The sequence below is a fragment of the Clupea harengus genome, chromosome 14 (genome assembly GCF_900700415.2).
Source record: "Clupea harengus chromosome 14, Ch_v2.0.2, whole genome shotgun sequence".
NCBI classification, from domain to species: Eukaryota; Metazoa; Chordata; class Actinopteri; order Clupeiformes; family Clupeidae; genus Clupea; species Clupea harengus.
This window is the reverse complement of record NC_045165.1, coordinates 26,153,096-26,172,069: the sequence shown is the minus strand read 5'-3', so window position 1 is coordinate 26,172,069 and position 18,974 is coordinate 26,153,096. Positions and strand designations below refer to the sequence as shown.

The 18,974-nt window shown below is 43.6% G+C and overlaps 2 protein-coding genes across 4 annotated transcripts; one reads left to right on the top strand and one right to left on the bottom strand.

Annotated features, from left to right (window-relative positions):
- The first annotated feature begins 22 nt into the window (after positions 1-22).
- slc18b1 (solute carrier family 18 member B1) lies at positions 23-6,372 on the top strand. Of its 2 annotated transcripts, XM_012838052.3 has the most exons (14): positions 23-439; positions 719-858; positions 1,330-1,425; positions 1,510-1,583; positions 1,991-2,138; positions 2,324-2,480; positions 2,641-2,777; positions 3,021-3,122; positions 3,567-3,658; positions 3,878-3,973; positions 4,133-4,207; positions 4,712-4,805; positions 4,904-4,950; positions 6,004-6,372. In XM_012838052.3, exons 1-14 carry the CDS (start codon positions 412-414, stop codon positions 6,098-6,100), a joined length of 1,383 nt encoding a protein of 460 aa, XP_012693506.2. In that variant the 5' UTR covers positions 23-411; the 3' UTR covers positions 6,101-6,372. The 2 variants fall into 2 exon arrangements, with proteins under 2 accessions (XP_012693506.2, XP_031436885.1); XM_031581025.2 differs by having other exon boundaries at positions 1,330-1,583.
- Positions 6,373-6,591: 219 nt separating this feature from the next.
- Positions 6,592-18,609, bottom strand: ahi1 (Abelson helper integration site 1). 2 transcript variants are annotated; one of them, XM_031581018.2, is made up of 27 exons: positions 18,435-18,609; positions 17,632-17,715; positions 17,087-17,196; positions 16,346-16,911; positions 15,721-15,839; positions 15,414-15,600; positions 14,938-15,130; positions 14,483-14,578; positions 14,159-14,344; positions 13,653-13,805; positions 13,202-13,334; positions 12,796-12,919; positions 12,338-12,567; positions 12,042-12,148; positions 11,688-11,806; positions 11,137-11,267; positions 10,723-10,863; positions 10,262-10,434; positions 10,111-10,156; positions 9,777-9,814; positions 9,476-9,593; positions 9,144-9,202; positions 8,891-8,956; positions 8,531-8,693; positions 8,222-8,313; positions 7,850-7,929; positions 6,592-7,529 (listed from the first exon to the last, which is right to left on the bottom strand). In XM_031581018.2, exons 2-27 carry the CDS (start codon positions 17,639-17,641, stop codon positions 7,352-7,354), a joined length of 3,618 nt encoding a protein of 1,205 aa, XP_031436878.1. In that variant the 5' UTR covers positions 17,642-17,715; positions 18,435-18,609; the 3' UTR covers positions 6,592-7,351. The 2 variants fall into 2 exon arrangements, with proteins under 2 accessions (XP_031436878.1, XP_031436879.1); XM_031581019.2 differs by lacking the exon at positions 18,435-18,609 and adding an exon at positions 17,806-18,409.
- Between the last annotated feature and the right edge of the window lie 365 nt (positions 18,610-18,974).

The following is an 18,974-nucleotide window of genomic DNA, read 5'->3' as shown; positions in this document are numbered from 1 at the left end:
ATGCAGCTGTTTTTCTAAATAAGTTTCCTTTTTAAATTGCATCACTACAAAGATGTCTAGTCCTGTATCTAATGAGATATCATCTGGCAGTTTAGTTGAATTGTAACTCAAAACAAACACATACCAATAGGCTACTCCAAGTGGTCCGACAGAAGGTGCTCACAGATATTATTAAGGGTAAGCAATATGAGTAGCTTACGGGGGGTGAAGTGTTATCTTTTAGTTTGGGGGAAAGTGGGCGGGCTTTGAGGTGGGTGTAGTGTGCGGAAGTTTTGTATTACTGCAGATACAACCAAAGACTTCAATAACGTTGGACGCAACGATCTGCTTCTCCGTGAATGACAGTTGGACTATTCATGTTCACGCACAGAGCAATACTCTGTCATCTATGAACTTCCAAACTTGAGACATATGGATTCGAAAAATGTTTCGTGGACAGGTTTGTAAAATTTGGTAAAATGCTAGTGGAAATAGAGTTTGTGGTTTGTAAGCCTAGAATTTTAGAATGTCAAGGTTGACAGTTGCCTTTCTTACTCAAAATAACCTGAAATTGACGTTCACGTGACAATATTATTGAGGGTAAGCTGAAATGTGCAATGCGTTTACATAATAGCAGGGTGGCGTTACATAAAAGTATTAGTAAAAGTGGTGATAAGCTGAGGGGTTTAATCAAAGAACCGAGGTGGTATCTAACAGTCTGTCTGTTTTCATTCGGCAGGCGGTGGTGCGCAGGAAGAACCTCCTGCACCTAGTCAGCGGCTGTCCCGTCAACAAATTCTAACCATGATAGCCATGTCTTCTATCAACTTCAGTTCAATGATATGCTACTCTATATTAGCTCCGTTTTTCCCAAGTGAGGTAGGCTCACTCACCTTTTTCAATTAGCATATCACTTCACTGATTAACTAATTATATCTCATAACTTCCCCAGTTGGTTGGCCTATGGTTCTGAGCAGGAAACTTTTGCATTGGATGGCTTTGAATCAGACTGCTTGTTTGAAACTACAATGTCTCAGGCCACAACTCATATGACAAGTTCCTAGGGAATCACGTACAAACATGTCTCCACACAGCAGGATATCAGCCAGATGTTTACTGCCACTATGCAAAGACAGTTGTTATAGAATGTCTCAGCTGTTGTGTGTGTCCCTTAGGCAAGTTGTTTAATGTTTTCAGTGTTCTTAGTTGAAAGCAATTTTATGTCCGTATGTTGTTAGTATGAGTGGCCACACATGAATAATTAAAATAATAATGAAATAAAATGCTGTTCTGTTGTCATGAATATAGAGACTCACTTCACTGATTTCATTTCTGTGTTTTTGTCCCAAGGCTAAAAAGAAGGGTGTGAATCAAACAATGATTGGTCTAATATTTGGATGGTATGCCTTATTTGTGCTGGTGGGATCGTTGCTATTGGGTAAATATGTAAGTTCATCCTCATTAAATGTCACACAGTGCACCAGACCCAGCACCCTACCGGGTGTAACAGTTGTTCTCTCTTATTTCCAGATTGTACAGATTGGGGCAAAGACAATGATCATTTTGGGAATATTTGTTTCAGCCGTGTGCACTATTCTCTTTGGGTAAGCTCAACTTCGTATGAAGTCTGACGACAGCAAAATTTGTATCCTAATCAGAATGAAATGATTGGAAGTAATTACAACAATAAGTAGTCTACAACTAGTTAGATAAATGTGCTCCTGCTTTTAACATGTCTGAGAGTCGACTAGGAGATAGGGAACATCCCAATCATAGCAGACCTGTCCTATCAATCTCTCTTGCACAAAACCCCACAAATAAACGTGGGAAAACTGATGGTTCTTGTATGTGCTTGAGATCAGTGAACAGACATTTGGGACACTATCTAGAGAATGTATGACCTTATGACCGGCTACATAGCAAACATTCTCAGGCAATAATGGAGATTTATTGTGTGTTTGGGTGGCTGGTTTGCCGTCACAACACTGGATACTCTGCCCCTCTGTTGTAGTCTGCTGGACAGAGCCGCTGCCGGGACACAGTTCATCGTTCTCTGCTTTGTCATTCGTTCAGTGAATGCAGTTGGCTTTGCTGCTGCCATGACAGCGTCATTTGCCATCTTGGCTAAAGTATTCCCCAACAATATAGCTACTGTCCTGGTAAGTTGAGGTTGCTTCTACTGAGTACTTTTGGAAAAGTGCAGAATGAATGTAAGCAGTCACCGTCATAAAGGTCATGGTGTAATATTTGTTCAGGGATACCTTTATGCCATTATATTTGTGAAAACATTTGTGTTGTATGGATATGTTTTGTGCTCTTTCTAAAATCTGTACCATTTTTCTAGGGTTTCATGGAGATATTCACTGGTCTTGGTCTCATTCTGGGACCACCGATAGGTGGATGGCTGTATCAGGCATTTGGATATGAAATCCCATTCATTGTGTTGGGATGTCTGCTATTCCTGATGGTTCCATTCAATATCTGGCTCTTACCCAGTCAAGGTAGGCTTCCACAATTGTAGGTTTAATCTATCCTGCATTGTTAAGACCGTCATGCATGCCATCATGAGCTTCAAGCTTCATGATAAGGTTCCATGCTCAGGTCATGTGTGTCTTCAGAGTAAGTCTGAAGAGTAAGCTAACGTGGGAATTTCCCTCTCAGATGCATATCCAACCGGGGACTCTTTCTTCAGGCTGTGCGCCATTGGGAAGATCCCGATCATCTGCTTTGTGGTTCTTACCCTCAGCTCTGGCCTGGGCTTCCTGGATGCCACTCTGTCCATATTTGCTATCGAGAAGGTCAGAGAGAGAACAATTTTAATGACACTGGGAAATGCAGATGTTTGTATAATATGTCAACATATGTGGTGCTTATTTTCTACTTTGTAGTCCTATTCAAGCTCTGTGTGTTTTGAGTGTGTTTCTGTGGTCTGGCCTGGGAAAGATCTGGGTCTGGATTTGGTGTCTGTGAGATACTGAGCTGTGTTTGAGTCATGTTGAGTTTTGAACATGTGTGTGAGATGGTGATGTGTCTGTGTTTAGTTTTCCTTATCTCCTGGCTCAGTGGGGCTTCTGATGATTGGTCTCTCTCTCCCTTATGCTGCTGCCTCTCCCATCTTTGGCATCCTCAGTGATAAGTACCCAGTAAGTACCCAATAAGTACCCAACAACTCCAACTCTTCCACCTACACAGCAGTTGACATCATTGATCTTATAATAGTGTGTTGTGATTAGAGGATGTCGGAAAACTTGCATGCAGTAAAAACGAACTCCCTGGAGAGTGACCCATTTATGAAATTGCTAACACAGAACTGGTGTATAAAATCTTGAACAATGTGCAACACTCACTGTACGACTACTTATGAATAGCAATCACTGAACTTGTCAGTAGTCGTGAATTTGGAATATTGTGTCCATTCAATTTGAATTACTACTATACTTAGAAAACTAGAAAAGATAGAATAGTAGATGGTTAGAGAGCACTGATGCAAAGATTACAGAGCACCGTATTGAAAACAGTAAATAGGTATCTCGATTCAAGGTTCAAGATTAGAGGCAAATGGTAAATTGTAATGTACTTTGTTGTAGTCTGCACGAAAGTGGATGATGGTGAGTGGAGGAATGGGAACAGCAGTGAGTTTCTGCCTACTCGGACCAGTTCCAGTCATTGGGGTCAGTGGGTGAGTATGGCTGTAAAGTCATTTACTTGAAAACACAGGTTCTTATGGTCTGCTGTCAAAGCACATTCTTACTTTAGGGTCAGCCGTTACTACGTATAGGCTTGTTTTCAGTTAAATACAGCTGGCTGTATATTATCCCTAATGTAACCTAGTTCCTTAACCAATTTCTGGTTCAAACGTGATCTGCTAGGTCGTAAAAATGTACTTCTGTCTCAACAGGCAACTCTGGCTGACCATTGTGATGCTGGTTGTTATTGGTTTCTCTCTGTGCATGACCGCGATCCCCACCTTCGCCGAGATGCTGATATGTGCACAGTAAGATTGTCAGCCCATCCATGACCCCAATCCCTAATCAGTCACCCATCATCCTATATTTAAACACTAGCTCTATACGTAACTGAACAGTACAAATGGCCAAGCTTTCAAATGACTAAACACTAATGTATGGCACTTTCTGATGTCTTTGTGTGACAGCGAGAATGGCTTTGAGGAGGGGCTGAGCACACTGGGACTAGTGTCAGGACTCTTCTCTGCCGTCTGGTCATGTGGGTATGTCCTCTTTAGAATAAGTGAGGTCATCTGATGCAAGGGAACCAAAGAAAACAGCACTTAGTTCCCAACTTAACCCACTTAAAAACTGTCAAATGGTAAATATCAAGCAGTTTTAGATGCAATGATGAAAAGCAACTGTCAGATAGAAATGTACCAGACAGTCAGCAGGTCAATGCACTGGGTCAAAGGCAGTTAGACAGTTGAGATGTGGAAACCACCTAAGTCGCAAGAAAATATGATCATTTTGTGCAGTACTTCTACCCCACTCAAAAAATAAAAATAAAAAAATACTTTTTTATACTCAGCTATAACAAACAAATTCAATAGTGTAGCACATAGGGGAGTGGAAATTATGGCAAGACATAAAATGGGCGCCAACATGATAGTGCATCTGTCCCTCAGTGCTATACAAGGTAAAATCACATCTGTTCGAGAAACATTAGTTAGAGAATGTGACTTTTTAAGCCATATGATACTAATCTCTCTGTCTGTGCACCTTAGAATGTTTGTGGGACCTACATTTGGCAGCTATATCACACAAAAATATAATTTTGAATACGCGTCAGCGTGCCAGGGTGGACTTACTTTCCTAGCGGTAAGTTTCAGCATGATCTTGTCACATGTCTCACGTCACAGAAAGAAAACGTATAGGTTTCAAAGAAGCTGACTGAGCTTTGTGTTTCTTTTCTACAGGCATCCCTTCAGGGCATCTACTCCCTCTATGACCTCCATAGGAGGAGGTAAGACATTTCCTTCCACATCTCACATGATCAATCAGCTGTCAGATACAAGGAGAGGTTTGTGGTCTTCGTACTACCTCATGTGACCATTTATGTTGACCAATTTAGGTAATGTTTTAAGGCTATTTTAACAACTGCAAAGAAACATGTGTGAAAACATGTCCTTACTTCTGAAGGCAATTAATTGTTGACTGCAGACACTCGCAAGAGAAGCCAATATCCAAAATTGTGACAACTCATCCTTTGCATCAAACAAACGCTGATTGGTTTGGCAAATTGTTAACCAAAAACTGGGTGGTTAAGCACATCATGAATTATAAAGTACATTATACAAACTGCTTAAACCGCATGGCAAATGCTGGAAGACACAAAAAACTATTTTCAGGTCCACATCTAGACGTAGCACCATCCACACTGGGATGGATACAGGACTAGGGGTCTTATTGTAAACATGCCATCTAAAATCCAATTCAATCCCATAACTGCATATGCATCTAATCACGCGTGGTCAGTGATCAGCTCCCAGAGTAATTGGCATGATGCCGATCACCCGCTCCTGCAGAAATACATCTCATAAATACATCTCATGTCTCTCCTCACGCGTGGCCAGTGATCAGCATCAGGCCAATTACTCTGCGAGCGGGTCACTCGCTCCTGCAGAAATACACTGCATACGTCACGCGCTCCTGCAGAAATACACTGCATACGTCACGCGCTCCTGCAGAAATACACTGCATACGTCACGCGCTCCTGCAGAAATACACTGCATACGTCACGCGCTCCTGCAGAAATACACTGCATACGTCACGCGCTCCTGCAGAAATACACTGCATACGTAGAGCCCACCCATCAGAGGGGGAAAGGGGAACGCTTTCTGGTCCATGGAGGCCAGTGTGACCTGCGTTGCGTGGACAAGCGCAGTCCCACACCAGACTCTTAACAGGTCACTAAAGGAGTCATGTCACAGCAACAAGCAAAGCTAGAAAGTAGGCAGGTAGACAGTGAATACGCTATGCTGGAAAGTAAGCCATTTTTTTTATAACCATCCATCAGGTCTACCCAGGCCTCAGAGCCTGTGACTGATGATCCAGCCCAACCTGGTGACCGAACGCCTCTCCTGTCTTCATTTCACTCCTCAAGATCGCTCTAAATTCACTGTAAATCTCCTTCCTTGTCAGGGAGGTCCTAGTCTTGGAATTTCATAGTGCTTATAGGAGGAGCAGAGCTACCTACGTAAACATTGCACTATGCCAATATGACACTATTTAATAAAAGAGGCTCTAAATTATGTAATATCTAATATAAATAATGATGTTTGCTACCTACTGTAAATTAGCTTTTATTTTGTACATGCTTTGTGTTCAAGTCTAAGAACAATGTAAAATAAAATCAGTTTATAGAAAGATGTTTTCTTTCACTTGAGATTTGCTTCCTGTCTCTTATTTTCCAAATTTTTCCATTTTCAGGTCAACTATATCATTCATATTGGGGGGCAATCATGTTGTTTCATTTGTAATATTGAGCATATGTTGTTAGGCTTAAATTTGTGATGTCCGTGTGAATGTGAATGCAAGGATAAATCTACATGAAGCTAACGGCTTCAAACCCATGATGAGTGATAGAATAAACATCAACTAGACATGACTTCAAATATTTTAGTGTACACATATAGTGTAGATTAGAAGTACACATATTTATATGCATGTTGATATGATACAGACCATGAACATAGTTTTAAACAAATGATATGTATTCACATATAAATAGTATTAAACAGAACACTTGACACAGACGGTTACAAAATACATCCTACAAAAATCATGTATGCAAGAATAAAGCAGATCTCTTGGCAACACTACTCATAAAATCTTCATTTGGTACAAAAATACTTTTAATTTAAGTTGGCCAAACACACAAGTGAGCACACATTCATAACCATATTACCTGTAGGCTCGGCCCTTCAGCTGGGAGTTCAGTGAAGCCCACCCTTCCTGATACTTTCTGTGATGTCCCTCAAATATGAATTCAACAGCGCCACCCAGAGTAGACACAATGCCCACATCCATGCTGTAAACTCAGTGTTTCTGAGGAACCTGTGGTACCATTACTACTTCCTCTCAACTGTTCTTGTATGAAATCTATTAAAAGTCCAAATATCTTCCTTCCATCTTAAGACCTGTCTATCACCGGCCAGCAGGTTTGTAAATAAAGCTCCTTACTTTTTAAAGAACAAATTAATGCTTACCTACAATTTGTCATAGTGTGCGTTGACTACATTTTCTAAATCTTCAGACAAAGTTGTACAGTAAAAAATATTTAAAAAATAAATGTCTGGTGTCCTGAGAGGGGGAACAGTTTTTGGAGGCATAGCGATTCAGAGGCGTCACCCTCACTCATCACCTTATTGTGGCCCCGCCCCTGTGGAGTTGGGGTCGGGTTCAAAAGCCTCATTGGACTTCCCTAATGGTGGGAGGGGCCTCCTCCTGCGGCTTCCTGTCCGCGGGCCCTCAGAATCAGAGGATGCCGTGACGGCCTCCCGCCTTTTCACCTTCTTCTTCATCATCTTCTTGCCTTTAAGTCTGAGAGGAACAGATCTGCAAATGTCACTCCTCTGCATATACGTACATCCAGATCTACAGATATCAACAACACATCTTGGGATCTTGAACAATCTCACATCAATACCCAGTATCCATACACATTATCACATCTATACATATCCACCAACTGATCAGACAGATCACCAACTAAACAGGTCTCATCCCACCCAAAGCAGGCAGATCAGATGTGACCAGATCAAAACAGCCTCACTGGAAATCCACAGACTTACACTGACCTACATAAGACATTCCAAGAGCATAATCAGGCTCAAGATCAGCAGATGTTCCCGGAGACTCACCTGCTCGAGGACTGCTCCGGCTCGGTGTCTTGCTCAGAGAGGATCCTCAGCTCACCCGAGCCACTGATGGCTGCTGACATCTGCGGCAAACATGAGGGATTTCAGTGTTCAACTTCCTGTTGTGCTACAGGACTAACAATTATCAACACAACCAACAGGGCAATGTAAAATGAAACCAATTTATTTCTAAATTTAGCAATCATCATAATGCTAGCACAAATGTTTTTTCAGGGGGAAGAAATCTGTTGTATCCAGCAAGACAAACAATTGGAGCAGAGCTGGGGAGCAGAGGGATAAGGGGGATCAGTCCAACAGCTCGGGATGGCAAAACCAACTGAAGTGACTCAGACTGTTAGGAACAGTAAGCTTTACCCTGGTCGGTGTTGCTCTCTCTGACAGCGCCCCCTCCTGCTGGATCATGGGCTGTGCATCAATGACCTGTGACAGCTCCTCGTCAAAAGTCTCTGAGATGGGGCGAAAACAGAGAGCCGAAAGGGAGGTGCAGAAGAGAGAGAGAGAGAGAGTGAAAGTCAGGTCACAATGAGTGGTTTATCCGCCTTTTTACGTTTGGAATCTGAATGTCTCCTGTTAAAAGCACTCATTGCACCACAAAGGACAGTGTATAGAGCAACATTATATTGGGTTGGTTCAGCTGAACATTTGCCAAGGGGAAGGACTCACTCTCGTCCACCACATAGGTGGCGGGGAAGTAACCCTGTTGACCACTGGCCACCTGGCCAAACCACCAGCTGTCGTTGTCTTTGTACAGCACGTTGATGAGATCGCCCCGCCGCACCGTCAGCTCATCGGAGCGGTTGGCCGTGTAGTCGTACAGGGACACCACCTGCAGTGGGGGACGGGAGTGCTGTATGAGGGGAGGGATCGTGGGCCACACAGCGGAGCCGCCGCACGGCAGCATGTGGATGGACTGGACTAAGATGCCAAACTACTAGAAATGCTAGAGTACTAGAGATCAGCGCAATGTCATAAACTATATTAACGGTATTTGATCACAAAAATAATAATGTGATGAGGTCATACCGTTTGACGGACAGGAACGTCTGCGTCTACTGACAGGTTTGATGACTCAGGAAATCCAGCGCTTCCCTGAGAAAAAAGAAATCAAGACATGCTCATTGGATCAGTTGTACTGTATACACAAAATGCATCGGGGAGATCTGGAAGACTCAAGCATCACTCCTGCATTCTAAATTGGTACAGCACCGATGACATGCTTGGTAAGCTTCCCTCATGGTATTGCATATCAGTTCAGGAACGGGCCTTTAAAACTCACCCTCATGAGCATCAGAGAAGGAGTGTGTCTGAGAGACTGGCCCACTGGACTGAACCCTCCTGCAAACAGCATGAGAGACTCTGAGTAATGATGGCCTACAACCTTACAGACTTAAATGTTAGCTACGCTCTCCCCATCCCTGAGAGAAATACATGCACACACGCTTCTGTAGCAGTGAATCATGGGTGTGTGAGTGATGGAAGACATCAGTCAGTACTGAGTGGGGAGTAGCAGCACATATGACTTTATGTGTGTGTGTGTGTGTGTGTGTGTGTGTGTGTGTGTGTGTGTGTGAGAGAGAGAGAGATTAGAGATAAGTCAGAGGAACTCACGGCCTTGTGTGGCAGCGGCCGCCTGAGGGAGGAGTTGAGCTGCCAGCGGGACGGAGATCTGCAGCTGAGAGTGTGGAGAGAGAAGAGCAGGAGGAGGCAGAGATGCGCCCAGGCCCATCTACAAGACACACAAAGACATCAGATACCCAACACACACCGGCACCTCTCAAAACACTAGCTGTACAATACTAAAGCTGTTCTCTTTGGAGGAGATCTCAGCAGATGGTCTACGTCATACAGTCTGGCATTCTAATGTAGCAGCTGCAGCATGTGAAAGAAAAACAATAACAGTGATACATGCCTCTTGGGCGAGACTCCTCCCCATGTTGGACAGCCCCCCTATAGGACAAAAATAAGCATGCAAGAGATGAGATTAATTAAAGTATCACAAACCTGATATGAACACTTCCTTTTTTCTTCATTTTGAAAAAGATTGGACCCAAGTGCTATAAGTAAAATCACTTAATAAGCTTATATAAATAAACAATGACTTAATAAACAATAACTTTCTCTACTATGAATACTGAGGTAATTTCACCAACATGGAACTTTTAACACCATTATAGTCCATAAATACACAGAGAGACTGTATTCATTCATCATATGCGTCATAATGCTTTCCAAGTTAGCAATACCTTGGTTATAGAGAAAGTCTGCTCCAGCTGTGTTTCGATATGGCTCCTGTAATGGACAGAGCAGATTAGAGAACAGTGTGGCTATTAATACCTGTATGACACTGTCAGAAAATACAAAGTGATGTTGGGTTTGCATGGAGGATGGTCATACCCGAACAGAGTCCAGTGTCTCCTGAAGACGCTGCAGCTTGAGGGAGACTCGCGCGGCGCTGGCAAAGCGGTCCATGGCCGAGGCGCTGGGGTCCTCGAATGCCGCCAGGTTCTTGTTGTCCGCCGGACCCGTTTTTCTCAGGGCCTTCATGCCCTCCACCTCCAGCTGGGCCACTGCACACAGACAAACACAAAAGATCCTGACACCATCACAACCTTGGCACCACTGCACACATTTTGCAATACAAGATGGCTAAATTGAGTCGAGTTAATATATGCTGTGCTGTTGCGCTCTAAGCTCTACACTTGTTCACACTCTGATGCTCTATGCTTTTACAGGAGCAGATGGATTGTGTACTATGCCGTGTACTATGTGTACTATTATACTGTGTACTATGCGTACTACGCGCTCATCTTGTACAGACAGGAGTGAATCTGTTGCTTTGTGTATTCAGCTCTTACCTTTGTGGTCATATAGGTACAGGTGGACGGGCTGGCTTTGGCCATAGGCACAGAAAGCCACCATGTTCTCATACGGGTGAAAAACGGCAGTCCTTAAAGCAGTGGGATAACTGAGCTCAGAGTACACCGCCACTTGGTCCCCTACAACATTAAAACATTGTTGTAACAAATGTAAAACATTTTCTCCTCGACAACTGGCTAAAACATAGAGACAAATGGGTGGAGCATGAACAGACTAACACATACAGTTACACAAGTTTAATATGTATAATAATAGAGTATATGCAGACCACAGGCAAGAAAATGTCAATGTAAACAGACACCAGAATCTGTGTGTGTGTGTGTGTGTGTGTGTGTGTGTGTGTGTGCCCAGTGTACCGTGGTGTGTGTGACAGTAAATATTTGCCAGCTCACCAGTCTCGGCATTCCACACGTAGGCCAGGCCATCCTCGCTCCCAGAGAAGATGAAGCTACCGCAGGGCGTAAGGGTGCTCTGAATCCTCTCCCGGTAGTTTGTAGCACCAGTGAACTTCTTCACTGCCAGTCTGACGAGCACAAACAACAAAACCACAATACACATCAATCCACAGCAGCCAGAGTCATCAGGTCCAGCCCCATCATCTCATAGAGACACTGAATTGGAACATTTATCAACGGATCGAATTTGATTAGTCAAATCATAGTAAGTATTAATTGAGATACTAGTATATATTTAGAATATATTTGAGATTAGGTTTGGTAGGAAAATGTCATCTCACACACGCACAGTCATGCACCACCAAATGAGGATGGATTTTTAAATTGAAAGTGAATTAAGAGATTTTACGATTTATTCTTCTAAAGAAATGAATGAATGAATAAATAAATAAATAAATAAATAAATAAATAAATAAAAAGTCTGACAGGCTAAATTAATTAGTAATAATAAAATGATAATAATTATAAAATGTGAAATCTACACATACAATCTCAAATCCATAATACGGATGGTGCTGTCTTTGGCTTGGATGAGGAGACGGCGCCCATTGGGGTGCACTTCTAGACTGTTGATGGGGACTCCTTCCAGGTCAGCTTCTTTGATCTCCTACACCAAACACAAAGAGGATGTTGCATGAAAACTTCATACCAGAGCAGGTATAGACCATGTAGCTACACAGTTCTGACCCAGCATATCCAGCAGTACTAGCCATTGTTAAGGCGTTTGCCATAACCTTTTGATCCTAACAACAGATGATTCTGATCTGGCATCTGATTCAAAAGCTAGAGCAGAGGTGCATGCCACTCAATCACAAGAGCGGTATCCATAGAAACAGACTCACCCTCTCAATTCTCCAGAAGCGAGTTGGAAACTGGCTGGATTTGTCACCCACGGTTACATTCCACTCTATGATGACGCCTGCGTTGTCCCCAGAAAACATCCGGCACCCTGAAACACCAAATTCAGAGATTTCAATCAGATACGCCTCCTTGCCTATCAGCCTATTTCTAAACAAAGAGCACTGAACAAATAGCAACTTCAACATAGACAGAACACATACATAGCCCTAACCACATACATGGGCCTAACATCTCACAAAGGTGCTGACGGCAGGTGCAGTATCAAGCTGCCCTGTACCTTCTTGGTCGAAACACAGGGCATTGACGAAGGCCTTGTGGCCCTCACACTCCGTCAGAAGGTGGCCGTTGACATCCTCCACATCCACGTCCCAAACCCGGAGCAGGCAGTCAAAGCCACCCGTCACCACCAGGTTCTGTGCCGAGGGGTGGAACTGGGCACAGTAGAGGAAGCAGGGGTGGGGCAGGATCTTCTGAGCCATGCTCTCAAACCTCTCGACATCCCACAACCTGAAACAGAGACAGGTGATTGGCTGAGGACACTGCTGATTGGTTCTCCCAAAGCTCATGGGATCGTGACCCCCTAAAGAAGATCATGTTTATAGTAGAGTATGATTACGGGACACTCAGATCAACAGCCAGTTCAGCCTGCACTCAGTGCCATTAAGCTTGCCAAGCATACTTTACGCATCTCTGTATTGTACTTTGATTCAGGAAGAGATACAAGCAGCACTATACCTGACGGTTCCATCTGAGGATGTAGACAGCAGACTGCAGTCATCTTTAGACCAGCACAGGTCATACACGAGGCTCAGGTGGCCATTGAAGGAAGTCAGGACTTTGCCAGAAGGAATCTCATACACTGACAAACAGACACAACACTATTTTTAGAAGATGAGCGTTCCTACTCAACATTACTTCAGGAATTAGTCTCAGTAAGCACTTACTGTACTTTAATATGAACATGGCACTTTTAAAAGTGGCTACTCATTACCACAAACAGCATGGGCTCTGGGCTGTAGGTGCAGCCTTAAGCCTTAATGTTTACGCTCCACTAATAGGTTAAAGCTGCTTTCCCTTTGCCTTAGAAAAGTGAAAGAAACTACACTGCCCTCCCTGTACATCCACGCCCCGGTGTGCTCACCAACGACAGGGTAGGCGTCTTTGTCTGCACAGGCGGCTGCCAGCATGAGGCCGTCGTGGGAGAAGCGCAGGGTGAAGCAGCCCATCTGTCCCCCTCGGAACGCCAGCATGGGCTTGTTGGGAATCCGGCACACCTGCAGGAACGCACATTACAGTCATTATCCAGACACAGAATTGTGGGTGTCACAGAGAACTTGTGTGCTCTTCTGACGGAAGGAAACCCCACCAGGTAACAGAACCACCCTACAAATGCAGGACTGTTAAGGTTGACTGTTGAGATGTATTAACACACGTTTTAATTCAACTTGTCCAGGTAAGGATTCATTCAGATCTTAATGCTGGCATAATTTGTATACAGAAGTCACATAAGCACATCCCTAACTCTGCATGTTTAATCAGCCCATAAAAACAGTGTGTTTTGCTGTAATGCTTGAAATGATATAATGACTGACCTGTCCAGGCAGGCGATTCCATTTGATGATGTTGTGTTTGCTGTCCAGCAGCTGGTTGTTGGTCCGCCTGGTGATCTCACTCTGCAGCTCACTGTAGGAGGTGCTGCCTCGCTCCTGTTGTAGGGCCATCATGGAGCGCATGCTGGGATCCACCTGTGGTGTAACACACACACACACACACACACACACGCACACGCACGCACGCACGCACACACACACACACACACACCACACGCACACACACACACGCGCACACGCACGCACGCACACACACACACACACACACACACACACACACACACACACACAGACACACACACACACGCACACACACACACACACGCGCACGCACACGCACGCGCACGCCCACGCACACGCACACGCACACACCACACGCGCACACACATCAGCTTATCCAAGTCCCATAGAGTTCCGAGGCATCCTTTACATACATCATGGACATCACATACGTATGTCCATTTCTCAAGACTCTCTGCATTACGTACATGGTCAGGGAGCTTGAGACCTTTCACAGTGATGTAGAGGGTGGAGGCGTATCTTGTCCTGGGGAATTTCCGCCACCACTCCACCACCTCAATGGTGTTGGGCATCTTCTTGGCCCTGGGGGGAACACTGTAGAGCTGCAGCCTCAGCCTGCTATCAATGTTCATGACTCCATTGGTTCCTACAAGCTGGAGGAGAACAAGACATTGAAACGAGACATGGAATCCACCTATTAAATTGCTGGTCACTTCTCTTGATAAGCCCTCTGAATAAATGAACAACAGACAAAAAAAAAAAAGGAAAAAGAAAAGCACAGTAATAATTACCTTCAAAAAGGCCCAAGCTATTTTTCTGAATCCTCGTTCATGCTGATCAGCATTGGTATGAGCTCTTGCCTCCTCCATGCTCATGAAATCCAGGATCTAAAAACAGAGGTGCCAGACCGTCACAAGGGAACACACTTCATTTACAAGATTAGAATGATGCATTCCATTCACTTCCAGTTACTCTTCAGGTATGAGTTACTGGCTTATAGGGACAGCATTGGGACAGGGGGTTGCAAAGAACACTGCAACCTATTTGAAGTATTCATGTTTGGAATTATTCCACCATTGCACTCAGACAAAAAGCCAAACTGATGAGGATAAATGGTTAATCACTCCCCGATCGATGACAACAGAAATTGTGTGATAATGATTAGGATAATCAAATCTAGTCTTAACTTGTCTGTCAATCCCCAGGTAATGGCCTTGATCTCTTCACCACAGGGTGTCAAACTCACCTCGAAAAACAGGATTACCCTCGGCGCCTCACGCTCTTCCTGCAGGAGGTAGCCAAAGCGCTCGTTAAAGATGATCTGCTCCTCCCACTCAGGTACGGTGGATTTCCGCTTCTTGAAGTCGAAGGGCTGAGTCATGATGGGCAGGATGTGGTCCACGCTGTCACGCTCATAGAAGGAGGAGACTGGCCGGTTCCTGTGGAGAGGGGATTGGGGGTAAGACTTACAAAAGCGTTCTGGCCAAAGGCCTTCATCAGTGTGTGGCTAAAATAGAGAATAAAATAAGCAATTCCAGGACACTATACTTAATGTGATCATCTTACATCCAAACAATTGATAAAAAAGAATTCAAATAAAATGTACTGGTATTTCACACTGCCAATTCGTATTAGTCAGTGCTTGACAGATGCACAAAGGGCATGTTTTGCTTAGCTTATTTATCCTCAGTGTCACTGATCAGAATCAGAGAAGAGACTTACGCGTCCTCCTTCTTCACATACTGGTTGGTTGCTTCATCCACCACATGGACCTTCACCATGGGGTGAGACACCAGCAGGTCTGTCTTCAGCCGGTCAGAGCGGTGAATGTAGACTCCCAGCACCAGGCTGTCATCAAACATGGAACGTGCGGGGAGATCGATCTCTGTCTGGCTATCCTCGGTCAGTACTGCCAAATGAGCAGAGAGATCTCAGTCGGTCACTCAGTCATGTCACAAAGAGAGGAACTCTAAAACACGGAGACAAGTGGGGTGACACATGACCTCTTCAGGCAGTTACTATTTTCTACCTTCTTTTCTTTTCTTCTTCTTCTTGCCTTTGGCCTTGAGCGATTCTACGTCGGCCTCGGTAACCTCCTGGTCAGACTGCCAAGGCTTCCTGCTCTCCTGGGCATCCTCCTGCAGGGCACTGCTTTCAAGAGAATCAGAAATGGATCAGTACAACTTTCATACAAATATTAGATTTCTGTATGAAAGTAATAGCCTATTATAGGAAATCCCCTTTGGAAACGTTTGAAATTCGCATGAAATCTTCTATCATAAATCAAATAAGAAATTGATTCACTAAAGGGGGGTGGATTTACTAAGGGTAAAATGTGATTAACATTGATGGAAATGGGTTTACTGACATTGCATTTGTTGTGATTTTATTATGAGTTTCCGGTCACGGTGCCCTGACAACCTCAGGTTTTGAACCCACAGCTGTCACAACTCTCTTTATTAGGAGAATGTCCATTTTTAATGCACATAACAGAGCTGACGGAAACTCATGACTGCGCTTAAAAAAGTGAATGGATCTGATAGAAATCCAGCTATTTGCTATTATATCAACACACCCCACATATAGTTTCTAAGTGTGCACAAGTGAACCTCTGCACTGAATATTTCCCCCCACCTCTTCCTGCTCGATCTCACCTGATCTCCCCCTCAGTCGACTTCAGCTGTTTCTTCTTCTTCCTCTTCTTGCCCAGCTCGTTGTTTAGCAGGCCCTCTGCTCTGGTGTTAAAGCTGGGGCCTGCTGCTGCTCTCAGTGAGAGCGCCTCCTCCTGGCTGAGTTGCTGCTGATACTCCTGCAGGAGCTCATCGTCTGCATCCACCCCTCCTCTCGCCCCCTCTTCTCCTTTGATCCTCCCTTTCTTCGCTTGTTTGCCTTTCCCTTTACCACCCTCATCGTACACCTGAGCTGCGTTCAACTCTGACCTCCTGGTATTCCAGTCGTCCTGGTCGCTGACCCGGGCTACATCATGGCTGGGAGGTACTGGCAAGTTCCTCTTGTTGCTCTTCTTCTTGACTCTGGTGAGGACGGGTTGGCCGTGGGCGCTGCTGCTGCTGACGTTGGCTTTCTCGGACACCTCCCACTCCCGGCGCTTGTTCTTGGTAAAGCGAGGGCTGCCCTGTGCTGGGTCGAAAGTGTTATGGAGGATGGTCTCATGGTCCTCTGTGCCTTTGGTCAAATCAAGGTTTTTCTTTAAGGTTTCAAGCTAAGAGGTAGAGACAATAAGGAAGATATATCAAACAAAACTGTGATTACAATGAAGATATTTTTTTTTCAAATTATATAATATGTTTTCTGGACATATCAGCACACTGCTAGAGGAGAGGGGTGGTTGAGAACGTACTGAAAATAATATTCACATCTTAAGGAAACATACATACCACAATATTTTCCTGGAGCTCATCAGGTTTCTTTTTCACCTTCTTCTTCACCACAGGAGGAATGTCATACTTCTTAAAGACTACATCAAGCCTTTCTTTCATCTCAAGCTCTACAGTGGATAGAAAGTAATTTGGAATATCTCTTATATGACAGCAGAATCTCTGATAAGAGTGTAGTAAGATTAGTTTGCCTACTATGGAAAAGCTCAACAAAACAGTAACATCGTTTTAGTGACAGAAAAAGCTGAAGAAGGTCGATTTTAGGGGTTAGGACTCAGAAAGTTGTAACTTTGGAGGTAGAAACCATCATCTTAATTATTACATTGGAGGGAATAACGTGGACGTGGCTCTTGGGTACTACCCAACTGCTCCACTGAAACTATGAATCAGCAAAAGCAGGCATTATTAGAAAGGCTGCAGAAGTGAAGCTGATTCATATCTACTTTGTAAATGCAATGCAGATATGCTTGACGCAAAATCAGTCCAACACGCCCTAATCTCCCTTCACAAAAAAAAATACATTACGACACATGATGAACACTTACCAACCGGCATTCTCAAATACAAGGCCAACCATACTGCAACGAAATCCAAGAATCTTCGCTACCATGGATAATTCAGTGTATGTCCTGAAAAGGTAACAGTAAATCTTAAATAAGCGTGTTCACCCTAAAACACGTATGATATGATTGGAACTATTGCTTTCTAGCGTTACTTACATTATCCCTTGGTTAGGTAACTCACATTAACTACAGAGCGCACAAACAAATAGCAACTTTATGACTGGGATAGCTAATTAACGTTACACCACCTAACAGAACACTGATTACAAATAATACTACACTCGATATACCCAAAGTATGAAAAAGGCATCGATGACTAAGTAACGTTTGCATATCTAGCTAACTCAGATAACGTTAGCTAAGTAAATAAGTAGGTGACGTTCACGTTATCCTGAACATAGTGCATTGATTTAACAGGGATAACATTATAGAGCTACATAGCAAACTTTAATGTTAGCATTTAGTCATAAGACACTTCGCTTTCTCGTGTATCATGAATTAATATACTAAACAATGTGAAGGGAATGCTGTTAGATCTTTTATGTGGTAACGAACACTACCGTTAACCACATTTAACTGTTCGTATAAGAGGCTTGAATAACAAACAAACGCTTGGAGGAGTAGCTAGCTATCTCTAAGTTAGCTGAAGCTAAATTAGGGTAAGAAGCTTAGGATACACAGCTAGCTGAAGAGGAAAACACATTGGGTTATGAACCAGAACACAGCGGAAATAAATTCACTGACAATATGAGATATATATGTGACGTTGGGTAAGTGCAACTTACCTGAGAATATGACCTGTTAAAGTCAGCAAAGGACTTGTTAGCTACTAGCTACCTAGCTAGCTTTGCGGCAGTAATAACAACGCCAAGTTGGACCGTTGCGATGGTTTCACTCAAACAACATCAGTGGCAGCATGTCCTGGCACTAGGCTCCGACTACCAGATTTAAATTGGGGCGGGGCGTAAAAGACAAGAGTGCCAAAGAGAAACTGACTAGCGTCACCCAAGCCTATTAAAATCTTCTGGCATTGTCAAAAATAACTTTGAAACATAATTGCGCTTTCAGTTCGCAATGCATAACACCAGTCCGTTTAGGATAGTCTAAATATATATGTATATTTACCCTGAAGGCTTTGCAGAGGAATTAATTGCATTGAAACAATTTGCCAGCAACCTCCTGACAACTGCTAGGCTACCTATTACACCTAATTACACCTACAATACATCATTTTGGGAGGCCTACAATGGCAACTTTTCCTTATTAGGTTGCTACATGAACTCACTAGGTCAGCCTATTCTACATCACGTCTTCACACTCCTTTT